Below are 22,519 nucleotides of genomic sequence, written 5' to 3' on the forward strand. Positions count from 1 at the left end.
GAATAAACTATGGTTGATGATGACACATTACTTCAGGTCCTCAAACACTACTTCTACATACCTTGATTAGTGTTCCGTCATCCCCAATCGACCCCTTGAAGGTCTTGGAGTGCTTGCCGGATGCCACATTGTAGACTCGGATATTGCGGTCCTGGCAGGCGGTGAGGATGTGGCGCTGGCCGTGGTCCACCTGCACAATACACCCGAGGTTAGCTGGGCTCACTCACACCTACCACTGCCTAACTTGCCTTAACTACAATGTGTTCCTCCGGATGTTCATTTCTGCCGCTTACACTCCCAAGAATGTGTTCAAACTACACAAAAATTTATGGTCAGGTAAATAAATGAATAAATAAATAAAAGCATCTTTGTTCCTGTTTCCTGACACTACTGATGTCAAATTGCTTTCTAGTAACCCCAAACTGAACAAAATTTTGACATAACAAGGTAATAATGAAGAATAGGAACACAATCCCTCTGTTATAGGCTGGAAACTCCCTGGATGTTCTAATTTAGCTTCCAGAGTATGCAAGCTGTGTTATTCTGTTTCTTTATTGCTCTGTTCAGGGAGGAGTGGCAACAAGGGCATCAACAGCACTCACCTCCATGTCATACAAGGTGGTCTTCCCGGCAACGTTATGTCCTCGAGAGAACCAAACCTCATTCTGGGGATTCTGAAAGAGAAAATAAAGTGTTAAAGAAACTTAGTATATTGATAGACCTATGTAGTGATCTGTGATGAAAAATATACACATACTTCAACCCATACCATATACACAGATGACTGACCTTCATGGCTTATAAATGATGAGCTCCTACGTAATAATAGGAACTCCACAGCTGGCAGTAAAGTTTGTGTGAGATATAAGACCATCAGCGAGAGGTGAAACAAAGACGGCCCATTGAGGCGGGTCACACATGCTCACATTCAGCATTGCAATTTTATTCAATGCAACATTTTCTAAGTATGCATTTCATATGTGTAGGGGCAGAGTTATGCATTTCGTATATAGAAAGGCAGAGTTCAGCGATAAAATAGATGGGACTAGAATATCCGTTACAGATATGGACCCCCACCAGTCCATGATCACAGTCTAGGTATCAATGGTGTTCATAATAATGTTTCTGATTCTTTCATTCATTAGCGGCCTTGTGCAGGTAATAAAAGTTTCTGTGAACCATTCCAAGCCCTTAGGCAGTGGCTGAGGAGACAATAACTTCGGCTTTCACCTCAACAGAAGCAACAGCGTCACTACTCATGCGTGCTGTGTGAGCGATAACAGAGTGGCAGGCAGGGAAAAGGCGAAGTTAATTTACCAGCTTCTTTTTGCTATGTGGTCCCTGAAGTGAGGTGACACAAAGAGAGATAAATAAATTAGTCTTTTCTGTCTTTTCTCATCATCTGCTTTCCTGACGAACAAGCAGGCCATTCAAACATTATTAAAAATCCGAGACGAAATTCTGCAAACTTGATATAAACACTAATGTCTTCTATATACCAACTACTACTACTGCTACAACTACTACTACTATAGCCAAACCATTTCAAATAGTCCGTTTGGGCGTTCGATTCCTTGGGGTCTTTTCAAACCTCTGCTCCGCCACACAGTCCCAACACCTGTCCCTTCCTCCCATATGTTAGCTATAGGTAACATATGAGAGGGAAAAATAGGTGTTTGGGCTGTGTGGGAGAGCAGAGGGGAGGAAAGGACCCAAGGAATTCATTGACCAAACGGACTATTTGAAATGGTTGGACTATACTACTACTACTACTACTACTACTACTACTATTACTACTACTACTACTATGAGTAAAATTCCTCTATTATTTTGTTTCTGTCCTTTGAGGAGGTGGCTGTATTGTCATCTTGCCAACACATAGTATCAAATAGTGGTGAATGCTTATTTCACTGCAAGAACTCCAGTGGCAGTTTACATTTCATAAAATCTTCACACAAATTAGTCTAAATAACCATCGAGTGGAAATGGAAAGGTTTATGATTCCTCTTTCACAAATGGTTCAAAATGTTTCTACTATAACAGACAATGCCTTGCTTTTCTTTACACCTCCAAGCAATGTCTTCAATCAAACCCTTATTGATTAAGAAACAAAGACTACTTCAGACTTACCATGGTGGCACTTCGGAAGATGATGGAGCGATCGGCACTGCAGGACACCATTTGTAAGGTGCTCTGTCCTTGGTAGAATCTGACGGACGTGATGGCCGAGGAGTGGTCGTCCAGCGTCTGCACAAAGCTGTAGTCCTGCGAGGGAGTGTGTACTAACTTAATATTTGCCACAAGAGTTGTATGTGGAGGGAATTTCAATGCACCACACATGATCATCTTCTTTTATTTAATTTTCAACACTTTAAAACAACTGCTGCTTTCATGGGACAAGGAAAAGGCTGACAACTCATCATTTACAGAAAAAAAAATGCAACACTGCCTCTCACAGACACCAGGTAGCCTTAAACTCACACCACAGACATCAGACACCAGGTAGCCTTAAACTCACACCACAGACATCACAGACACCAGGTAGCCTTAAACTCACACCAGACATCACAGACACCAGGTAGCCTTAAACTCACACCATAGACATCACAGACACCAGGTAGCCTTAAACTCACACCACAGACATCACAGACAACAAGTTTACCTGGTCAACAGCGAACACATGGATCAGTCTGTCCCTGGAGGCTGAGGCGAGGAACCTGTGTCCTGTCTCCGGCCGGCAGTACTCCAGACACAGCACCTCGGCGTCGTGAGCCTCGATCTTGCACAACTCATCCATGAACTGCAGCTCGTGAACCCTGTCAAGAGGAGAATATGAAAAGCTCATTCTCCTGACAATATGAGAAGATTAGTGATAGGGTAATGATCAAGAAACAAAGCTCACTGTTCGGTGTTAAAAGACACTTTCGCTTCTTACAATAACTATTTCTAAAGGTCAAAGAGGGGATCATTTGGGTTCTAATGAGTGTTTCTTTAGGTTCACAGTACAGAAGGAGGGTCAAACTACCACCAGGGTCATGAAACTACTCCGGGAAATGCCCCAAACTCCTATGAAAGCCTTGATAAAATGGGTGATCTTTGGTGATGAAATGTTAGGTAATATGGAAAAGAAGATTATCAAGCACATCAGTAAAGTCCCATCGGCAACCCATCATCCATCACATATCATCCGTCTGCCTCCTGACCTGATGTTTCCGGCACGGTCCCCGGATGCCAGGTGTTTGCCATCCGGACTCACGCGGATGCAGCGCACGCCGTTCCGGGAGTCATACGAGGTGTCATTGCGGTCGCCTCCTTGTGGGTTGACGTCAGTGTCCTTGATGAACATTAACTCGGGGTCGACGTACATGGTTTTGAGCAGCTCCTACGGGTGGAAGGAAGCGGCTGGCTGGCAACTGGCTTAAAGCATACTGCACACACACACATACACACACACGCATACATACTGCTGAACACACAAGCACACTCAAACTGCTGCAAACAATCAATAGTAATGTTAGCAATAGTAGAAGGATGCTGGATGCTACAAGGCGACAAGAGAGATGACTTATGCTAGTAAAAATATAAAAGTAAATCAATAAATAGAACAGGAATTAACTAGCCACTGTCCTTCATGAATCAAGATAACACTGGAATATCTGCAATGTGAAGTTTCAAATGCAAATACATGCCTTTGTTTATCTTTATGAATGTGCATGTAAAGTCTGGGATCAAGTTACGGATGGTTCACAGTGTATTAGCATGAATGAAGGCAGCACACTTCATGATATAGGCTGTGCAGTTCATAGGAAACAAGCTGATGAAATGAAGGAGAATCAAGGATACAAACTCACCACTTCCAAAACAAAATCCTGTAAAAATGGCAAGAAGCAGAAGCAGCAAAGCATGGACGGGTTTACGATTAACATACAATTCTGGCTCCGGCAAAACCAATAATGTGAACTGGAAAATCTATCCTGCATAATTTTAATACCAATTCATTTCACTTTTGATTTTAATTCTAAGGTACATGTCTAATTAACTCCACCTTCTGAGGGTTCTAGCATAGCAGATATTAATAAAATCTAATGGTACGTTAAGACTCAATAGATTACATAAATACCTTGAAACTACAAACTTGAACATTGATCGTAAAATCTAGCATAGCAGATATTAATAAAATCCAATGGTACGTTAAGACTCAATAGATTACATAAATAGTACCTTGAAACTACAAACTTGAACAATGATCGTAAAATGACTGCACAAGACGGTACAACTACATACAGAAAACAATAAGCATGGAGGTGGGCATACAAGAGGCCACACTCACACTCATAAAATGCATAAATTCCTCTAAACTACAAACTTGAACATTAATCGTAAAATGACTACACACGATGATGCTACAACTACACAGGGTGGTGGGGGTACAAGGGGCCACACTCACGTTGCTGTAGATGTTCCGCTTGTACAGTGTGTTCGGGGACATGGACGGGTCGATGTTCCACACTCGGATGGTGTCGTCAGAGGAGCAGGTGATGAAGGAGCCCGGAGGTAGCAAGCCCTTCACCCCATCCCCTGGCGGCGGGTACGTCTCCACCCCCCAGATGCAGGCGGAGTGGTAGAGGTAGGAGTGAGACTTACCGACCTGAAGTTAAGAAGGTTGGTGTTACACTGTCCATTACGTTCTGAATACACACGCTCGGGAGTGAAGATAATTATGAATGCACAAGTGTTTAGGATTAGTTGAAAAGGTGCTGCAGAGAAACTTTCCAACCTAAGATGAAGTAGAAATTTGGGAGTTTAGATTGTGCAAATTTCTAACTCCCCTAACTAATTCTTCTCAGCATTATAATTATGAATGCACAAGTATTTAGGAGTAATTGAAAAGGTGCTGCAGAGAAACTTTCCAACCTAAGATGAAGTAGAAATTTGGGAGTTTAGATTGTGCAAATTTCTAACTCCCCTAACTAATTCTTCTCAGCATTATAATTATGAATGCACAAGTATTTAGGAGTAATTGAAAAGGTGCTGCAGAGAAACTTCCCAACCCAAAATTAAATATCCCTCTTTCTCTCTGTCTCTTACACAATCTATTCAACTTCTCATTGGTCTCTCTCTCTTCCCTCTAGCTACCCTAACATCACACAGAAAAGATAATGATGTTGAAGAAAGTAGACCAACCAGCCTCCTCATTACACAAATCTCCGGACTTCTTACACTCAAAACATAAAAAAAAAAAAACAGAGACAGAGGGACCCGGGAGCCTCCTCATTACACAAATCTCCGGACTTCTTACACTCAAAACATAAAAAAAACCAGAGAGACAGAGGGACCCGGGAGCCTCCTCTTTACACAAATCTCCAGACTTCTTACATTTCCAACAAAAACAAACCCATAGAGAGAGACAGAGGGCCCCACACGCCTCCTCCCTGGCCGGCCCGAGCACCTACCTTCTTGATGTCCTTGATGTCCCACACGTACATGGAGTGGTCATTGTATACGGCCGTCACCTTGTGGTTGTTCTCGTCGTAGGCAATGGCGATGGTGTCCGGGTACTTGGCATTGTTAGGGTGAGCTGCCATGTGGCTGTTCAGGGGCATGGCAACGGATTAGTATGCCAAACCAACACACACACGCACACACTTCACGACTACTACGAGTTAACCGTTTAGCATGTTAATAGAGGGCACTGCATCATGGGTTATATTTTTATCTGACTGTCTGTTTTTTCAATGTTTTTCTCCCTCTATTAGGATATAAATAGGCTGTGACATTAGTATGCTAGACAAGTACACACATCAACACACAGGGCAACAAAATGTAACAAACTCCAAGATCTAACTTACACAAACATATGCCTAAAAACAAACAAAAAAGAGGTTAAAAATGATAATCAGGAGAATATTTGTATGTACTCTTGTTACCCAAATAAGCAAATGAAAAAATCAAACCACTATGATTGTATTCTACTCTAATGTGTCAACCAGTACCTTTATGCTAATGGTATACAGCTGAGAAGGAATGAATACTGATGGAAAAGAATTGCCATCGTATATTGCTTCCTCTTTCATACAGCAAATAACAGTTAAGATTATGAATAGTACAGTACTGGTTCGGTTTAACCCGGTAGCAGCGACGGGCAAAATTTGTGGCTTTACCGTGCACCAGTGACGGGCCAAATTTGTGGCTTTACCGTGTATCAGCGACGGGCCAAATTTGTGGCTTTACCGTGTACCAGCAATGGGCCAAATTTGTGGCTTTACCGTGTACCAGCGACAGGCCAAATTTTTCCCAGGATATACTGGTAAACCCCCCAAAATAAATGATGCATAAGCTGATCAAAAAATGCATTGATATATATTATGAAATGGTTTGTGTGAGTGATGATTTTTTTCTCATCTTTCTCGCTTAGGGGGACCTTATAGAAACATGATCCCTGCAGCTACCGGGTTAAGATCCTACTGTTAACTAAGGATCACACAAACAACTCAACAACACAGCAATACAGGACAATCACTGAGGTCAAACACACATACACAAACACGCACCTGATGGTCAGCCCCTTGGACACATCCACGCCCAGGTAGTGAGTGCGTGGCAGGGTGGTCACAAACTGAAGGTTGAAGGGACTGAAGCAGCGTACGATGCCCTCAGCACACCCCACGAAGATGTAGTTCTCCCCGGCCACCAGACAGTTGGCACTCGGGGTCTGTGGGAGGTCAGATGTGAGTGAATAAATGTAAGACCGTTCATGTGGGGTCTCGGAATTTCGGTTAATTGAAGATACAGAAATATAAAATAAAGTCCTGTGCTGAATATATGAACAGACATGATTCAATACCTCTGAAAATCAATTATCTAGGGTCTGGATTATGGATCAAGCAAAATAATGAAAAAACACAAATTTGAGGCAAGGTGATAATGAACTGTCTTTGTGGAATAAGTAACACAAGAGGTTAAATGAGGTGGAAAGAGAGGGAAAAGGAAGGGAAGGGAAGGGAAGGGATGAGAAGGATAGAGGGGTAGGGAAGGGATGAGAAGGATAGAGGGGTAGGGAAGGGAAGGGAAGGGAATAGCTGAATATAATGAATAACTATGCAATGGGACTCCGTGATCTTACAAAGTTTCATGGTTTTAAAACTGAGTAAACACAAGATTGAATACTGATCTTACAAATTTTATGCTTTTAAAACTGAGAAAACACAAGATTGAATACTGATCTTACAAATTTTATGCTTTTAAAACTGAGAAAACACAAGATTGAATACTGATCTTACAAACTTTATGCTCTTAAAACTGAGTAAACACAAGATTGAATATTGATCTTACAAACGTGATGTTCTTAAAACTGAGTAAACACAAGATTGAATACTGATCTTATAAAATTCATGGTTTAAACTAGAAAATATGCAAGACTAAACTCTGATCATACAACAAATTTCATACTCCCAAAACATACAATACACCAAACGAAATTCTGATGTGATACAGAAATACGCCTCCACAAAATAACAATCCTCAGTACACTCAAAACTTATACTCCATTTCTCCTCTCCTTTAACCCCTTGACTGCAGATTTCCTACAAGAAGACATCATCAAGCTACAGGAACGGAGCAATAAGTGGCTGCTACAATTCAATGAAGAAAAAAGTAAACTCCTGCACCTTGAGAGAGGAAATCCAGAACATCAATACCACATGGGAAACACTCCACTATCCACCACAGAGGCAGAGAAAGACCTGGGACTATATGTTACCAGGGTACCAGTGAAGGCGAAATCCGTGCCAATCGCAGCGGACGGGTTAATACTCACCCTCAGCTCCACCCACTTGTCCAGCAGTCTTCTGTTGTTGAACTCGCAGAGGAGGCCGGACTTGGTGATGGCGAAGGTGGAGTCCCCCATATCCCCTCGGCCGCAGGCAACGTCGCAGAAGTAGTTGTTCCGCTGCTCCCCAAGAATGGCTGAACGGCCGGTGAGGGGAACGGGCTCTTTGAACTGGCAGGAGGAGGAGGAGGAGGAGGTAGAGTTAGTGGATGGAAAAGGGAGGGGGTCTTTCTTTCCTTAGTTTCTCATCCCTTTCTTTCCCTTCCCTAGCCTATCCCTTTCATTGTCCCCTGATCATCTTTTCCTTTCCCTTCTCTGTGTTTTCCCTTCCCTTTTTTTTTCCTGTCCTTTCCTTTTCTTTCTGTCCCATCCCGTCCCTTCCTTTCCATTCTCATCCCTTCCCTTCTCTTTTCATTTCATCCCTTCTCTTCCCATCCCATTGCATCCCTTCTCATCCCATTCCATCCCTTCCCTTCCCATCCCATTCAATCTCTTCCCTTTCCATCCCATCCTATCCTATACTATCCCATCCCTTTCCTTTCCTTTCCTTTCCCTCCTATTCCTTCCCTTTTCATCCCATTTCTTCACTTCCCTTCTCATCTCACTCCTTCCCATCCCTTCCTTTCACTTACAGTTCCTTTCCTTTCTCTGTGTTTTCCCTTCCCTTCTTATCATTTCCTTTCCTTTCTCTGTATTCCCTTTCCTTCTCATCCCATTCCTTCCTTCCTCTTCCCTTCCCTTCTCTTCTCTTCTCTTCTCTGTGTTTTCCCTTCCCTTCTTATCATTTCCTTTCCTTCTCATCCCATTCCTTCCTTCCTCTTCCCTTCCCTTCTCTTCTCTTCTCATCCCTTCCCTTCCCTTCCCTTCCTTTCCCTTACAGTTCCTTTCCTTCTCTGTGTTTTCCCTTCCCTTCTTATCCTTTCCTTTCCCTTCTATGTATTCCCTTTCCTTCCTTTCTCTTCCCTTCCCTTCCCTTCCCTTCCTCACCTTGGAGCCGCGCGCCACTTCCAGGTACCAGAACTTGACGTGGCGGTTGCCGACAGTGACGAAGTAGGAGCCATTCTCGGCGAAGCTGATGGCCTTCACTTTGCTCGAGAACTTGTTGGAGGCCACCTTGACGCCGCCCCGCCAGTCCCACACGTTGACGATCATGTCATGCTGCGAGCCCACCGACACCACGTACTTCTGGGTGGGGGAGAACGCCTGTGGGGGGAGAAGAGAGGGCGAGATGAGGATACACAAAGACATGGAGGCTTCTAGGTGGGGGAGAGATGAGAAGTTGGGGATATACAGGGAGGAGATACGAAACTGAGGAAGACTTCTGGGTGGGGGAGAACGCCTGTGGGGGAGAGAAGAGAGGGTGAGATGAGGATACGAAAGGATGAGAGGAGACTTCTGGGTGGGGGAGTGACAAGAGAGACGAGGTGAGGATATACAGGGATGAGGATACTATGGGGAGGAGATAAGATGAGGAAGACTGCTGGGTGGGGGAGTGACAAGAGAGACGAGAAGGTGAGGATATACAGGGATGAGGATACTATGGGGAGGAGATAAGATGAGGAAGACTTCTGGGTGGGGGAGTGACAAGAGAGACGAGAAGGTGAGGATATACAGGGATGAGGATACTATGGGGAGGAGATAAGATGAGGAAGACTTCTGGGTGGGGGAGTGACAAGAGAGACAAGAGGGTGAGGATATACAGGGATGAGGATACTATGGGGAGGAGATAAGATGAGGAAGACTGCTGGGTGGGGGAGAATGCCTGTGGGGGAGAAGAGAAGGTGAGGTGAGGCTACACAAAGACTGATGGATACAGAAGAATGTGAGAAGACTACCAGGGTCCAGTCGGTTTACACATAGCTCCTGCAAACCTGTTATTTATAATCTACTTTTCTCATCCATAAATCAATTTCATCCATTTGAAACTTAAAAAAGACCCACATTCACAAACATTTCGAGGCTCACACACCCACACGCTTTCGTAGAGGTTGTAGGTGTTTCCATGGGTAGTTTTATGAGCCTGGTGATAGTGTGACAAGGCCTTGGAAAATGTTTGCTGTGAGAATAAAGGGGTGATTACACTGGGCATATTTTCCGTGGATCTTCAGTCAAACTTCCGCTAACGTGGTTCTCAATTGTTTCTTGTTATTGCTGCTGCTGATGATGGTGAGTAATACCGTCGTCCTTCAGTGAAATCTACCGTAGCTTTGGAAAATCGTGGACGCGTCAGAAAACCACGCCAGCGGAAATCGTGGTTTGACTGAAGATCCACGGAAAATATGCTCAGTGTAATAGCCCCTTAACGCGTCTAAGAATACGAACCTTATAAGATTTGTATATGCATGACCTACACAACGGTTTGATCTGTTCCATTCATCCATTGCGCATTATTAAACACTCCCAGCAGGTAGTCACGGTCTGAACCTCCTTGCGATCCATTCAGTCCCATCGCCCTTGAGAATGAGTTGGCTGGCGATCGTGACCTACGGAGGGGCGCTGGAAAGGTTCAGAGGCCGTATGGAGAACAGGAGCACGAGGGTATTGACCGCATTGGGAGTAAAGGTAGAAGAGAGGGAGGAAAGAAGAGGCAGAAATACCGTATGGAGAACAGCGGCTGAAGTGAATTGACTGTATTGGAAGGTAGAAGAGAGAATGAGGAGAACGAAGAGGCACAGAGACAGCAAGGAGAACAGAGACATTGGGAGTGAAGGTAGAAGAGAAGGAGGAAAGAAGAGGCAGAAATACCGTATGGAGAACAGCGGCTGAAGTGAATTGACTGTACTGGAAGGTAGAAGAGAGAATGAGGAGAACGAACAGAAACAGAGAGGCAATGGAGAAAGAGAGACATGGGAGTGAGTAGAAGAAGGAGGAAAGAAGAGGCAGAAATACCGTATGGAGAACAGCAGCTGAAGTGAATTGACTGTACTGGAAGGTAGAAGAGAGAATGAGGAGAACGAAGAGGCACAGAGACAGTATGGAGAACAGGGCACGATGGTATTGACCGCATTGGAGGTAAAGGTAGAGGAGAGAATGAGGAGAAGGGAGAGGAGGCCTAACGGAGGAGAACAGGGAGGCTTACGAAAGAAGGGAGGGAGAGAGAGGGAGAGGAAACGATAGTGAGATGGAAGGAAGAAAATATATGCTTAGAAAATGAAAAAAAACCGCAAGAACATGAGATTGAAGATGATTTTTTTTTTGGAGAGGGAGGATAGAAGTAACTGACTGACCCCCCCCCCCCCCTCTCTCTCTCTCTCTCTCTCTCTCTCTCTCTCTCTCTCTCTCTCCGGCAACACCAACGCACAATAACACGAGGAAATACCAACACAGGTCAAATGTCGCCGCTTTTGGCTAGCGACGCGACTTGGTTCTCCGTCGACGCCAAGACTATCACCGCCTTCCCTTCCTCCTCCTCCTCCTCTTCTTCTTTCTCTTGCTCTTCCTCCTCTTCCTCCTCTTGTCCTTCTCTTTATTTAGTTTTCCCTTCATAGATCCTTCCTTTACTCTTCTCTTTGTTTCCTTCTTTCTATTCTTTTCTTCGTTCTCCTCCTCCTCCTCCTCTTCTTCTTTCTCTTGCTCTTCCTCCTCTTCCTCCTCTTGTCCTTCTCTTTATTTAGTTTTCCCTTCATAGATCCTTCCTTTACTCTTCTCTTTGTTTCCTTCTTTCTATTCTTTTCTTCGTTCTCCTCCTCCTCCTCCTCCTCTTCTTCTTTCGCTTACTCTTCCTCCTCCTCTTCTTCTTCCTCCTCTTGTCCTTCTCTTTATTTAGTTTTCCCTTCATAGATATTTCCTTCAGTCTTCTTTTCTTCGTTTTCCTCCTCCTCCTCTTCTTCTTCTTTTCTCCACTTCGTCATCCTTCTTTTCATCTTGTTTCCTCCTCTTCCACCTCTTCTTCCTCCCCTTCTTTCCTCCCTCCCTTTATCTAGTTTCCCTTCGTATACTCTTTCTTCATCTTCCCTTTTGTCCCATTCCTTATATTCTCTCTTCTTCCTCCTCCTCTTCGTTATTCTTCTCGTTTATCTTGTTTTCTTTCATTTATCTTTCTTTCACTTTCCTTATCATTCTTTCCCTTGTATTTCCTTCTTCTTCTCTTCGTCCTCTTCTTCCTCCTCCTCTTCGTTATTCTTCTCGTTTATCTTGTTTTCCTTTATTTACCATTTTTTCACTTTCCTTATCATTCTTTCCCTGTATTTCCTTCTTCTCCATTTATCTTTCTTTCACTTTCCTTATCATTCTTTCCCTTGTATTTCCTTCTTCTTCTCTTCGTCCTCTTCCTCCTCCTCCTCTTCTTCCTTTTATCTTCCTCTTTCTCACACTCTTTCAACCTTCGTCCTTGTCTAACCTTCGTAACCTCCCATTGTCCTCCTCCTCCTCCTCCTCCTCCTCCTCCTCCTCCTCCTCCTCCTCCTCCTCCTCCTCCTCCTCGTTCTCATCATGTCTTCCTTCATCACTTTCCTTGCCCCTCCTTCCTTTCTTCCTTCTCCTTTTCATATCATTTTCCTTTAATCAGTTTTCCTACTCCTCCTTTTCCTTAACCTTCTTTTCGTTGGCTTTTCCTTTCTTTGTTTTCCTTACCCTTCCTCATTTTTCCTCTTTTTCCTTGTTATCATTCTTCACTTCGGGTTTTCTCTCATTCTTTTCCCTTTTCTTTTTTTTCCTTTTTCATCATTTTCCTTATCCTCCTCTTTATCATCGTTCCTATCCATCACTTTCCTCCCCTATCCTCCTCCTCTCCTTTTCCTTTTTTTTCATCTTTCATTCCCTTCTCATCGGTTATTATTTTCCCTTTTCCTTTTTTTTTCCTTCTTCATCCTTGTCCTCATCCTCCTCTTTATCATCGTTCCTATCCATTATTCTCCTTACCTATCCTCCTCCTCTCCTTTTCCTTATTTTCATCTTTCATTTCCTTCTCATCGGTTATTCCTTTCATTCTTTTCCTTACTTATTCTTTCCTTTCCCTTCCTTCTCATCCTCATCCCTATCCCTTCCTCCCTTTCCTTACCTATCCATTCCTATCCTTCCCTTTCTTTCCCTTTTTGGTTCTTGCTCTTGTAAAATGACTCCTTACATGAATATTATTAACGCACTTAAAGACGTGGAAATTAGGATAAAATGTTGAGAGAAAGGAATTTGAAGTCTTGTAGAAGCGTGACAAATGGAGGGGTGGGTGGTGGTGGTGGTGGTGGTGGTGGTGGTGATGGTGATGATGGTGGTGATAGTGATGATGGTGGTGATAGTGATGATGGTGGTGATAGTGGTGGTGAGGGTGATAGTGGTGGTGGTGGTGGTGGTGATAGTGGTGGAGGTGTTAGTGGTGATGGTGGTGGTGGTGATGATAGTGGTGATGACAGTGGTGATGGTGGTGGTGGTAATGATGTTGGAGGTGATAGTGGTGGTGATGGTGGTGGTGGTGGTGGTGAAGGAAGCAGTCACCCAACACCGGATGTGACCCGTTCACCCTGCGGGGCTTGTCCTCCGGCGGGCGGGCGGGCGTACACACACACACACACACACACACACACACATACACACACACACACACAGGTATACAAAACAGGTGCGAATTAGGCCTCAGGTAATTTTTCTTGACATATAAAACAACAACAACAACAAAAACAACCTCTTCCCTATTCTCTTCTTCCTTTCCTTCCATCTTCTACAAAACATCTTTAACAACATCAATAACTACTACTACTACTACTACTACTACTACTACTACTATTTCTACTTAAGCGATCACTTCCACCTAAATCAACCAGCTCTACCAGCATCCTCCCTCCTCTCTCTCTCCTCCTCCACCTTCCTTCTCCCTCCTCCTCCACCTCCCATCTCTCCCCTCTCTCCTCACCATATAAGTCCACTCTCAACATTCCGTCTTTCTGTACAATGGGTGATGGTCAGATTTTGCTAGACTCTCCTTCTCCTATTTCTCTTCCTATTTACTCCATTCCTCCTCCTCCTCCTCCTCCTCTTCCTCCTCTTCTTCTTCTCTTCTTTTCAATGTTCTTTTAGTTGTTTGTTTCCTTTCCACTTGTTCGTCTTCTTCCTTTTCTCTCATTCCCATTTTTCAATCTCTGTATTTACACGTATTTTAGTTTTTTATATATTTTTTGTATTTTTTATTATTTATCTTTCTTTAATTTCAAGTGTATTTTCTTTTCTTTTCTCATATTTTTATCTTTCTTTCTTCCTTTTCTCTCATTCCCACCTTTCAATCTCTTTATTTCCATGTATTTCGCTTTTTTATGTATATTTTTTCATTTTTTTTATTTATCTTTTTTTCTTGTATATTTCATTTCCTTTTCTCATCTTTTTATCTTTCTCTCTTCCTTTTCTCTCATTCCCACCTTTCAATCTCTTTATTTCCATGTATTTCGCTTTTTTATGTATATTTTTTCATTTTTTTATTATTTATCTTTTTTTCTTGTATATTTCATTTCCTTTTCTCATCTTTTTATCTTTCTCTCTTCCTTTTCTCTCATTCCCACCTTTCAATCTCTTTATTTCCATGTACTATTTCGCTTTTATATATATTTTTGTATTTTTTTATCATCCATCTTTCTTTTTTCAAGTGTATTTTATTTTCTTTCCTCATCTTCGCATCTTTCTCGGTCAGTTTCTCTTCGTAATCACATCCTTAACTTTTTTCCGCTGTTTATCTTTCTCTTATCCAATCTCTTATGAACAACACTTTAAACGAATTCCGTCCGTAGCATATCCCTTTCATTCACACATTTTCTCTTTTATCAAACTTCTGTCTCTCCTTTTACTGTCATTACCAAGAGGCCGAATCTCCTAACCTAACCTAACCTAACATATAACACCCAACCTCTTAACATCAACACTAAAAGCAAATTCTGTCAAGTGGAGCAGCGAGGGGAGCCGGGAAAGCATGAGCCAAGTACAGCAGGAAGGGATACAGGCGTCACTTAAAAACTAACCGCCCCGCGCCACCACCAGAGGGCAGGGGTCACGCCGCCGCAACTGCCCTCAATGTAGCCGACGGGAGCATTGGACCGCCGGCACAAAGAAACGAAGGGTGGCTGAAGGGAAACTGGAGGAACGAGGTGGTGGGGAACAGAAGGAAGGAATAGTGAAATAGGGAAGGAAGAAGGAATATTGGAGTAGGGAAGGAAGAAGGAATATTGGAGTAGGGAAGGAAGAAATAGTGAAATAGGGAAGGAAGAAGGGGAAAAACGCGTAAAATAAGTTAGTTAAAGGAAAATTAGGGGAACGTGACTAGGAAAGAGTTGGGGTGGTAGGAACTTGAAGGATGAGAAAGAGAAAGAAAGAAGGAAACTATAAGGGCGGAAGTTGAAGGAATGAGGAAAACCTTGCAAATAAGAGTTAGGTAAAGGAGAATTGAAGAAACAAGGAAGAAGGAAAGAGGGAAAACCCGTGCAAAGAAGAGTTAGATAAAGGAGAATTGAAGAAACAAGGAAGAAGGAAAGAGGGAAAACCCGTGCAAAGAAGAGTTAGATAAAGGAGAATTGAAGAAACAAGGAAGAAGGAAAGAGGGAAAACCCGTGCAAAGAAGAGTTAGATGAAGGAGAATTGAAGAAACAAGGAAGAAGGAAACAGGAAAAAACAGTCCAAACAAAAGTTAAGTAAAGGAGAATTGAAGAAACAAGGAAGAAGGAAAGAGGGAAAACCCGTGCAAAGAAGAGTTAGATAAAGGAGAATTGAAGAAACAAGGAAGAAGGAAACAGGAAAAAACCGTGCAAAGAAAAGTTAGATGAAGGAGAATTGAAGAAACAAGGAAGAAGGAAACAGGAAAACCCGTGCAAAGAAGAGTTAGATGAAGGAGAATTGAAGAAACAAGGAAGAAGGAAACAGGAAAAAACCGTGCAAAGAAGAGTTAGATAAAGGAGAATTGAAGAAACAAGGAAGAAGGAAACAGGAAAAAACCGTGCAAAGAAAAGTTAGATGAAGGAGAATTGAAGAAACAAGGAAGAAGGAAACAGGAAAAAACCGTGCAAAGAAAAGTTAAGTAAAGGAGAATTGAAGAAACAAGGAAGAAGGAAACAGGAAAAAACCGTGCAAAGAAAAGTTAGGTGAAGGAGAATTGAAGAAACAAGGAGGAAGGAAACAGGAAAAAACCGTGCAAAGAAAAGTTAGATGAAGGAGAATTGAATAAACAGGTGATTATATAAGTTGAGGGTTTAGGAAATTGAAGGAAATAGAGGAGTCACAGATTGGGTAAGGACAGGCAATGAAGTCCACGGAGGTAAGGTGAGAGGAAGGTGAATGCAGAAGACAGGTAAGAGAGAGAGGGGAGGGGCGGGGGGTATACAGGTGTGCTGGGAGGTAATCAACAGCAAGGTGAAGGTCGCCAAGAAAAAGGTTGTCACCCCTCATCCACCTCCCCCCTCCCCTCCTTTCTTATCCCTCCCTCTCCCATCTACCTACACCCCTCCCCCCCCTCCCGTCCTTCCTTGTCCCTCCCTCTCCCCCTCTCCCCTTCCCTTCTTATCCCTCCATCTTCCCCCCCCTCTCTTCCCCATCACCCTACACCCCATTCTCCCCTTCCTTTCTTATCCCTTCCATAATCACCCCTCCCCTTCCCCTACCCCCTTTTCTCTCTCTCCCTCCCCCTTCCTTACCCCTTCTCCCTCTCCTTTTATTCTCCCTTTCTTCCCCCCTCCCATCCTTCCCCTATCCCCTATCCACCTCCCTCCCTCCCTTCTCCACCTCACACCCTCCCTTTCCTCCCCTTCCCACCCTTCCCTATCCACCAACAGCCCCCCCCCCTTCCTTTCATTCACCCCACATCTTCCCCCCACCCTCCCCTTCCTCCTCCTCCCCCTCCCATTTCCACCACCAAAGTTACCTTCACTTATTACCTGCAACCTACCCCTTCCCCCCTACCCCCTTTTAAGTGGATCCTTCCGCCCCGCCCCGCCCCGCCCCGCCTCACCAAACCGCCACCTGTCCCATGAAGAAGAAGAGGAGGAGGAGGAGGAGGAGGAGGAGGAGGAGGTTTGTTGATAATGAGAGGGCGTGGGGGACCTCGTCTTCCTCAACCGCCCCCCCTCCTCCCCTTATTTCCCCTCCCCTCTCCTCCCTTCCCCTCCCCTCCCCTCCCCTTCCCTTCCCCTCTCCTCCTTTACCCTCCTCTTCCCTTCCCCTCTCCTTCCTTCCCCTCCCCTTCCCCTTCCTCCTCTCCTCCCTCTTCCCTTCCCCTCTTCTCCTCTGCCCTCCTCTTCCCTTCCCCTCTTCTCCTCTGCCCTCCCTACTCTCTCTTCCCCTCCCCTCCCCTCCATCTCCACCTACACCACCACCACCATCACCACACTTCCCTCCTCTGCTTCCACCATGCACTATCACCATTCCTCCTCCTCCTCCTCCTCCACCTCCTCCTCTTCCTCTTCCTCCTCCTCCTCTTTCACTACCCCCTTCATGTTTCCTTCCACAACTTCCACCATTACCACATTTCCCCTTCCTCCTCCTCCTCCTCCTCCTCCTCTTCCTCTTCTTCCACTTCCTCCTCCTCCTCCACCATTAACAACACGTCGCCTTCTTCCTTTTCCATTACTGTCACGTTTCTTCCTCCTCCTCCTCCTCCTCCTCCTCCTCCTCCTCCACACGCATTACCTCCACCACCACTGCAGGAAGACACGCAAACGTTCCCCCTCCACCTTCACCTCCACCACCACCATCACCACCATTTTCCTCCCTCCTTTCCTCCAGTCTTTCCTCCCTTCCTCCAGTCTTTCCTCCCTCCCTCTCTGAATGTCTTGTCAATGAACTTTATTTAATGAGAGAGAGAGAGAGAGAGAGAGAGAGAGAGAGAACTATCTGATCTTTAATTTAGTTTAGTCTTTTTTTATTTTTTGTCCTTGTCTTTTAAATTATCAAGCCTCTGATGCCAAGGGCGATTATGCAGACTTTAATGTTAATGGATATGCTTATTCTCTCTCTCTCTCTCTCTCTCTCTCTCTCTCTCTCTCTCTCTCTCTCTCTCTCTCTCTCTCTCTCTCTCTCTCTCTCTCTCTCTCTCTCTCTCTCTCTCTCTCTCTCTCTCTCTCTCTCTCTCTCTCTCTCTCTCTCTCTCTCTCTCTCTCTCTCTCTCTCTCTCTCTCTCTCTCTCTCTCTCTCTCTCTCTCTCTCTCTCTCTCTCTTATACTCATTTCTTTATCTTCAAATCTCACTTAATTTTTTTCATACTAGCGTAATATTCTACTCTATTATAGACTCTGTATTTCTTTCTTTTTAATCAGGTGTCGCTTTTCTCAAATATTCATCTGATAGTCTAATGTTTTTTTAATTTTTTTACTGTTTGAACGCCAATTTCTGTGTTCTCTTAGGATAAAAACAATTATATTCATTCTAATTTCTTTTAACAGTCAAGGAAGGTGCTCAACAGCAACAAAAAATAATAATAACGAGAAAATAAAACAGCTATTCACTGCTCATATATAAAAAAAAAAGTTCAGAAGAGTGGCCAAAAGAGAGGTCAATTTCGGGGGAAGATTCTGACTTAACTTCAACCATTTAATCTCCTACGTATAATATTTTTTTTTCTTTAACACATTTTTTTTAACCATCTCGCATCCTCCTGTTCTCTTCCCTTCACCTTCTTCCCATCATCTGTACTTTTAGTCTTTCATTTCATTCCCTTCCCTTTCCTTTCCCTTCCCTTCCCTTCCCTTTCCTTTCCTTTCCTTTCCTTTCCTTTCTTTTCCTCTCCTCTCCCCTTTTCTCATCTCCTCTCCTTCAATTCAATTCCTTTCCCTACCCTTTCCTCTCTATTCCTTCCCTTTCCTTTCCTTTCCTCTCCCTTACTTCCCTTCCCTTTCCTCTCTCTTCCTTCCCTTCCCTTTCCTTTCCTTCCATTTCCTTTCCTTTCCTCTCCCTTACTTCCCTTCCTTTCCCTTTCCTTTCGTTTCGTTTCCTTTCTTTTCTTTTCCTTTTCTCTCCTCTCCTTCCCTTCCCTTCTCTTTCCTTTCCTCTCCTCTCCTCTTTTCTCCTCTCCTACCCTTCCCTTTCCTCTCCCTTCCTTCCCTTTCCTTCCACTACTGTTGTTGGTCTAGTCTATCGAGTGTTTACATCAGGCGAATGTCAAGCAGCGGAGACGGACAAGGACGTGAGTGGCATCTGGAGGCGGTACAAGCAACTATGATTCTCTCTCTCTCTCTCTCTCTCTCTCTCTCTCTCTCTCTCTCTCTCTCTCTCTCTCTCTCTCTCTCTCTCTCTCTCTCTCTCTCTCTCTCTCTCTTCTAGCCGGTACAATACGATGACGCACGTCCCTTCATTAATAAGAGAATACTAATACACTAGCACGCCCACTCAAGGTCTTGGAACGGGTGGGTGTGGGTGTGTGGGTGGGGGTGGGGGTGGGGGTGGGTGGGGGTGTGGGTGTGTGGGTGTCGGTGGGTGACGCAAACTCTAATGGGGTGTTTCTTTTTTTTCCTGTTTCTCATTTCCTCTTAACAAACGTACAAGATAAAACTTCATTCTTATTTGTTTTTCTTTTTTTTTAGTTATTTACTCAGGTTTACTTCCTCTTCAAAAACTTTCAAGGCTAAGCTCAATTCCCGTTTTCTTCTTCTTTTTATCCTTTTTTTTTCAAGCACGGATCCTCAGCTCAATTTTCCTTTTTTTTTTAAGCATGGATTCCTCTATTTATTTTATTTCAAGCACGAGTCTTAAGTGGAGTGATGGGCACAGAGTGGTGAACATACCCAATTTGTTTTAGGTTATCTGTAGTGTCAGGCGAGGCGAGGCAAAAGGCGGGGTGGTGATTCAGTCATTGCAACGGAACTTAACTGGCGTGACTGATGCATATAGATAGGTAAACATACCCAACTAGTTTTAGGTCATCTGTTCAGTCTAGTGTCAGATGAGGCGAGGCAAAAGGCGGGGTGGTGATTCAGTCTTTGCAACGGAACTTAACTGGCGTGACTGATGCATATAGATAGGTAAACATACCCAACTAGTTTTAGGTCATCTGTTCAGTCTAGTGTCAGATGAGGCGAGGCAAAAGGCGGGGTGGTGATTCAGTCTTTGCAACGGAACTTAACTGGTGTGATGCGTAGATTGGTGAACATAATCAACATATCCAACTTGTTTTTGGTTATCTGTTTCGTCTAATGTCCGTTGAGGAGGCGGGGAGATGAATGAGTCTTGGCATCGTATCATAACTGGCGTGATGCATATAGATAGGTGAACATACCCAACTAGTTTTACGTTATCTGTTCCGTCTAGTGTCAGGTGAGGCGAGGCAAGAGCTCCGTTGACAGATTATCGTACTCACAACATCGTATTTTTCGGTTTCTGGCCCACTATTGCAAAACCACACGGCAATAATCAACCATTTCAACGATAACTATACATGAATCTAGGTAACGGGGTGCAGGAGACAGTTTTTGAGTCGAGAATCGGAAAACAGGTACAAGAGATTGGGTACGACAATATGGCACCGTTGGGAAAGAGGCGGGAAGATGAATCAGTCTTTACATCGGCGTTTCCTGAAGCTCAATACGGAGACCACTTTTAACCTGGTAGCTGCGGGGATCATGTTTCTTAAAGGCCCCTCTAAGCAAGAAAAATTAGAAAAAAATCATCACTCACACAAACCATTTCATAATATATATCAACGCATTTGTGATCAGTTTATGCATCATCTATTTTGGGGGGTTTATATCATGGCACAAATTTGGCCCGTCGCTGCTACCGGGTTAATATGGTGAAGTCAATGCCTCCTTACCGACGCGTCCGATCGCTGTTACGAGTTCAGCATCGAAGTGAACAGATCCTTCCTTTGCTGACATGCGGTTCGCGACACACGGATGCCTCACCGCCCAAAGAGGACTTGCTGGTGGTGGTTTACATGTTAACGACTCCAGCGGTCAGTGGCTGTGTGTGTGAGTGAGGGTATGACGCGACGCCTGGAGTGTTGCTTTGGTTTTGTTGTTTCTTAGAAGGTTTATGATGAAATGAAGTAGACTAATGTGAGATAATACTTGCGCGTTGTTCTGATATATTGCTTCTCCTCCTCCTCTTCTTCCTTCTTTTTCCTTTTCCTATCCTCTTCCTCGTCAACCTCTACCAACTCCATCTCTTCTTCCCTCTTTTACCCCCTTTCTCTTCTCTCCCTCTTCACCAGCAGACCAATTTCTCTCATCCAACGTACTCGAAAACAAAATCGCTACTCTCTTGATGAGGTTAAATTATACCTACTATGTTGACTTGCTGTTTTTGATGGGGTTAGGTTAGGTTAGGTTAGGTTAGGTTAAGTTTGAAGTCGTCGGAGTTTGCGAGTTTCGTTTAATAATGTGGTTTTGTTACCTAGAGTTACCAGATAAGAAAGACATCCTCCCCCTAACGCCATTTCCCATTTTCTTTCTAACAGGTCCGCAAAGTCCTCCTATACCTTACTGGTCTCAAAGGCAACATTCAACGGCAATTAAAGGAGTAGTGCTTAGCTGGCCCTTTTGTTTTCATTTCTGTTTGCCCTTGAGTTGCTTCCTTAACTGTACAATAAATAAATAGATAAATAAAAAAAATAACTTAAGAACTTCGGCACATAACACATCTCGCCACATCATCACAGCATAGCACGGGATGTGAACAAGGCCAGGCTTCCCCATCAGCAGGCAATGACCGTGTTAGCCAGCCATGACAGTCCCGACACCTGTTATGAGATGATTAGATGCTCCTGTCACGTGTTTAGAAGCGATCAGGCGCGTGTAATAGCGGAGTGACGTCATACCCAGCCGGACAGACACCCCCAAAAAAACTGTCTGCGTGGCCTACATAACGAAATAGATAACGAAATAGAACGAAATAGATAACGAAATAATAGATAACGGAATGATAGATAATTGAATGATAGATAACGGAATGATAGATAACGGAATAATAGATAACGGAATGGTAGATAACGAAATAATAGATAACGGAATGATAGATAACGGAATGATAGATAACGGAATGATAGATAACGGAATGATAGATAACGAAATAATAGATAACGGAATGATAGATAACGGAATGATAGATAACGGAATGATAGATAAAATAGGTTTGATATAGCACACCATTAAAGATGAAAAATAAAGAAAAAATAGCGGGAAAAAAAGAAAATAAAGAAAAAGAAAATAACTAAAAATAATGAAAAATAGAGGAAAAACAGGAGGAAAATAAACGAAAAATAAAGAAAAGTAAATAGAAAAAGAGGAAAAAGAGGAAAAAGTAAAAATAGAGTAAAAATAAATCAAAATAAAAAGGGAAAGAAGAAAAATAAGAGGAAAATAAAGCTTGAAACATAAAAAAAATAAAGCTTGAAAAAGAGGAACAATAAAGTCTGAAAAAGCAAATCATTAAAGAGGAAAAAAACAACCATAAACGAACCATTCCAAACACACACACACACACACACACACACACACACACACACACACACACACAGAGGACAATCGGTGGTTTAATTAATTAGTGAAAACAAGACACACCTGACCCTTGCAGAGGAGGAGGAGGAGGAGGAGGAGGAGGAGGAGGAGGAGGAGTTAGATTGGGGTCATGCCAGGTCCTGCTTTTCTTTTTTTTCCTCCACCCTTTTCATCCCTTTCCTTCCCTTCCACCTTCTCCTTGTTTCTCTTCCTTATTCCTTTTTTCTCTCCAAACACACTTTTATTTTCTTCTTCAACATCACTCCATTTCTTTCCTCTTCTTCTCTTCCCTTCCCTTCAC

General features: G+C 43.5%; 1 protein-coding gene across 1 annotated transcript in view; it reads right to left on the reverse strand.

Moving 5' to 3' along the window:
- The window catches only part of LOC127007002 (WD repeat-containing protein 62-like), a 94,831-nt gene that overhangs the window by 20,929 nt on the left and 51,383 nt on the right, over positions 1-22,519 (reverse strand). Inside the window, exons 4-13 of the mRNA XM_050877475.1 lie at positions 8,816-9,031; positions 7,817-7,999; positions 6,552-6,712; positions 5,454-5,589; positions 4,448-4,648; positions 3,204-3,382; positions 2,663-2,816; positions 2,131-2,265; positions 603-674; positions 62-190 (exon numbers count right to left, since the gene is read on the reverse strand). Coding sequence (XP_050733432.1) covers positions 62-190; positions 603-674; positions 2,131-2,265; positions 2,663-2,816; positions 3,204-3,382; positions 4,448-4,648; positions 5,454-5,589; positions 6,552-6,712; positions 7,817-7,999; positions 8,816-9,031 — 1,566 coding nt within the window. The remainder of the gene's footprint in view (positions 1-61; positions 191-602; positions 675-2,130; positions 2,266-2,662; positions 2,817-3,203; positions 3,383-4,447; positions 4,649-5,453; positions 5,590-6,551; positions 6,713-7,816; positions 8,000-8,815; positions 9,032-22,519) is intronic.

This window comes from Eriocheir sinensis, chromosome 34, assembly GCF_024679095.1.
Source record: "Eriocheir sinensis breed Jianghai 21 chromosome 34, ASM2467909v1, whole genome shotgun sequence".
NCBI classification, from domain to species: domain Eukaryota; kingdom Metazoa; phylum Arthropoda; class Malacostraca; order Decapoda; family Varunidae; genus Eriocheir; species Eriocheir sinensis.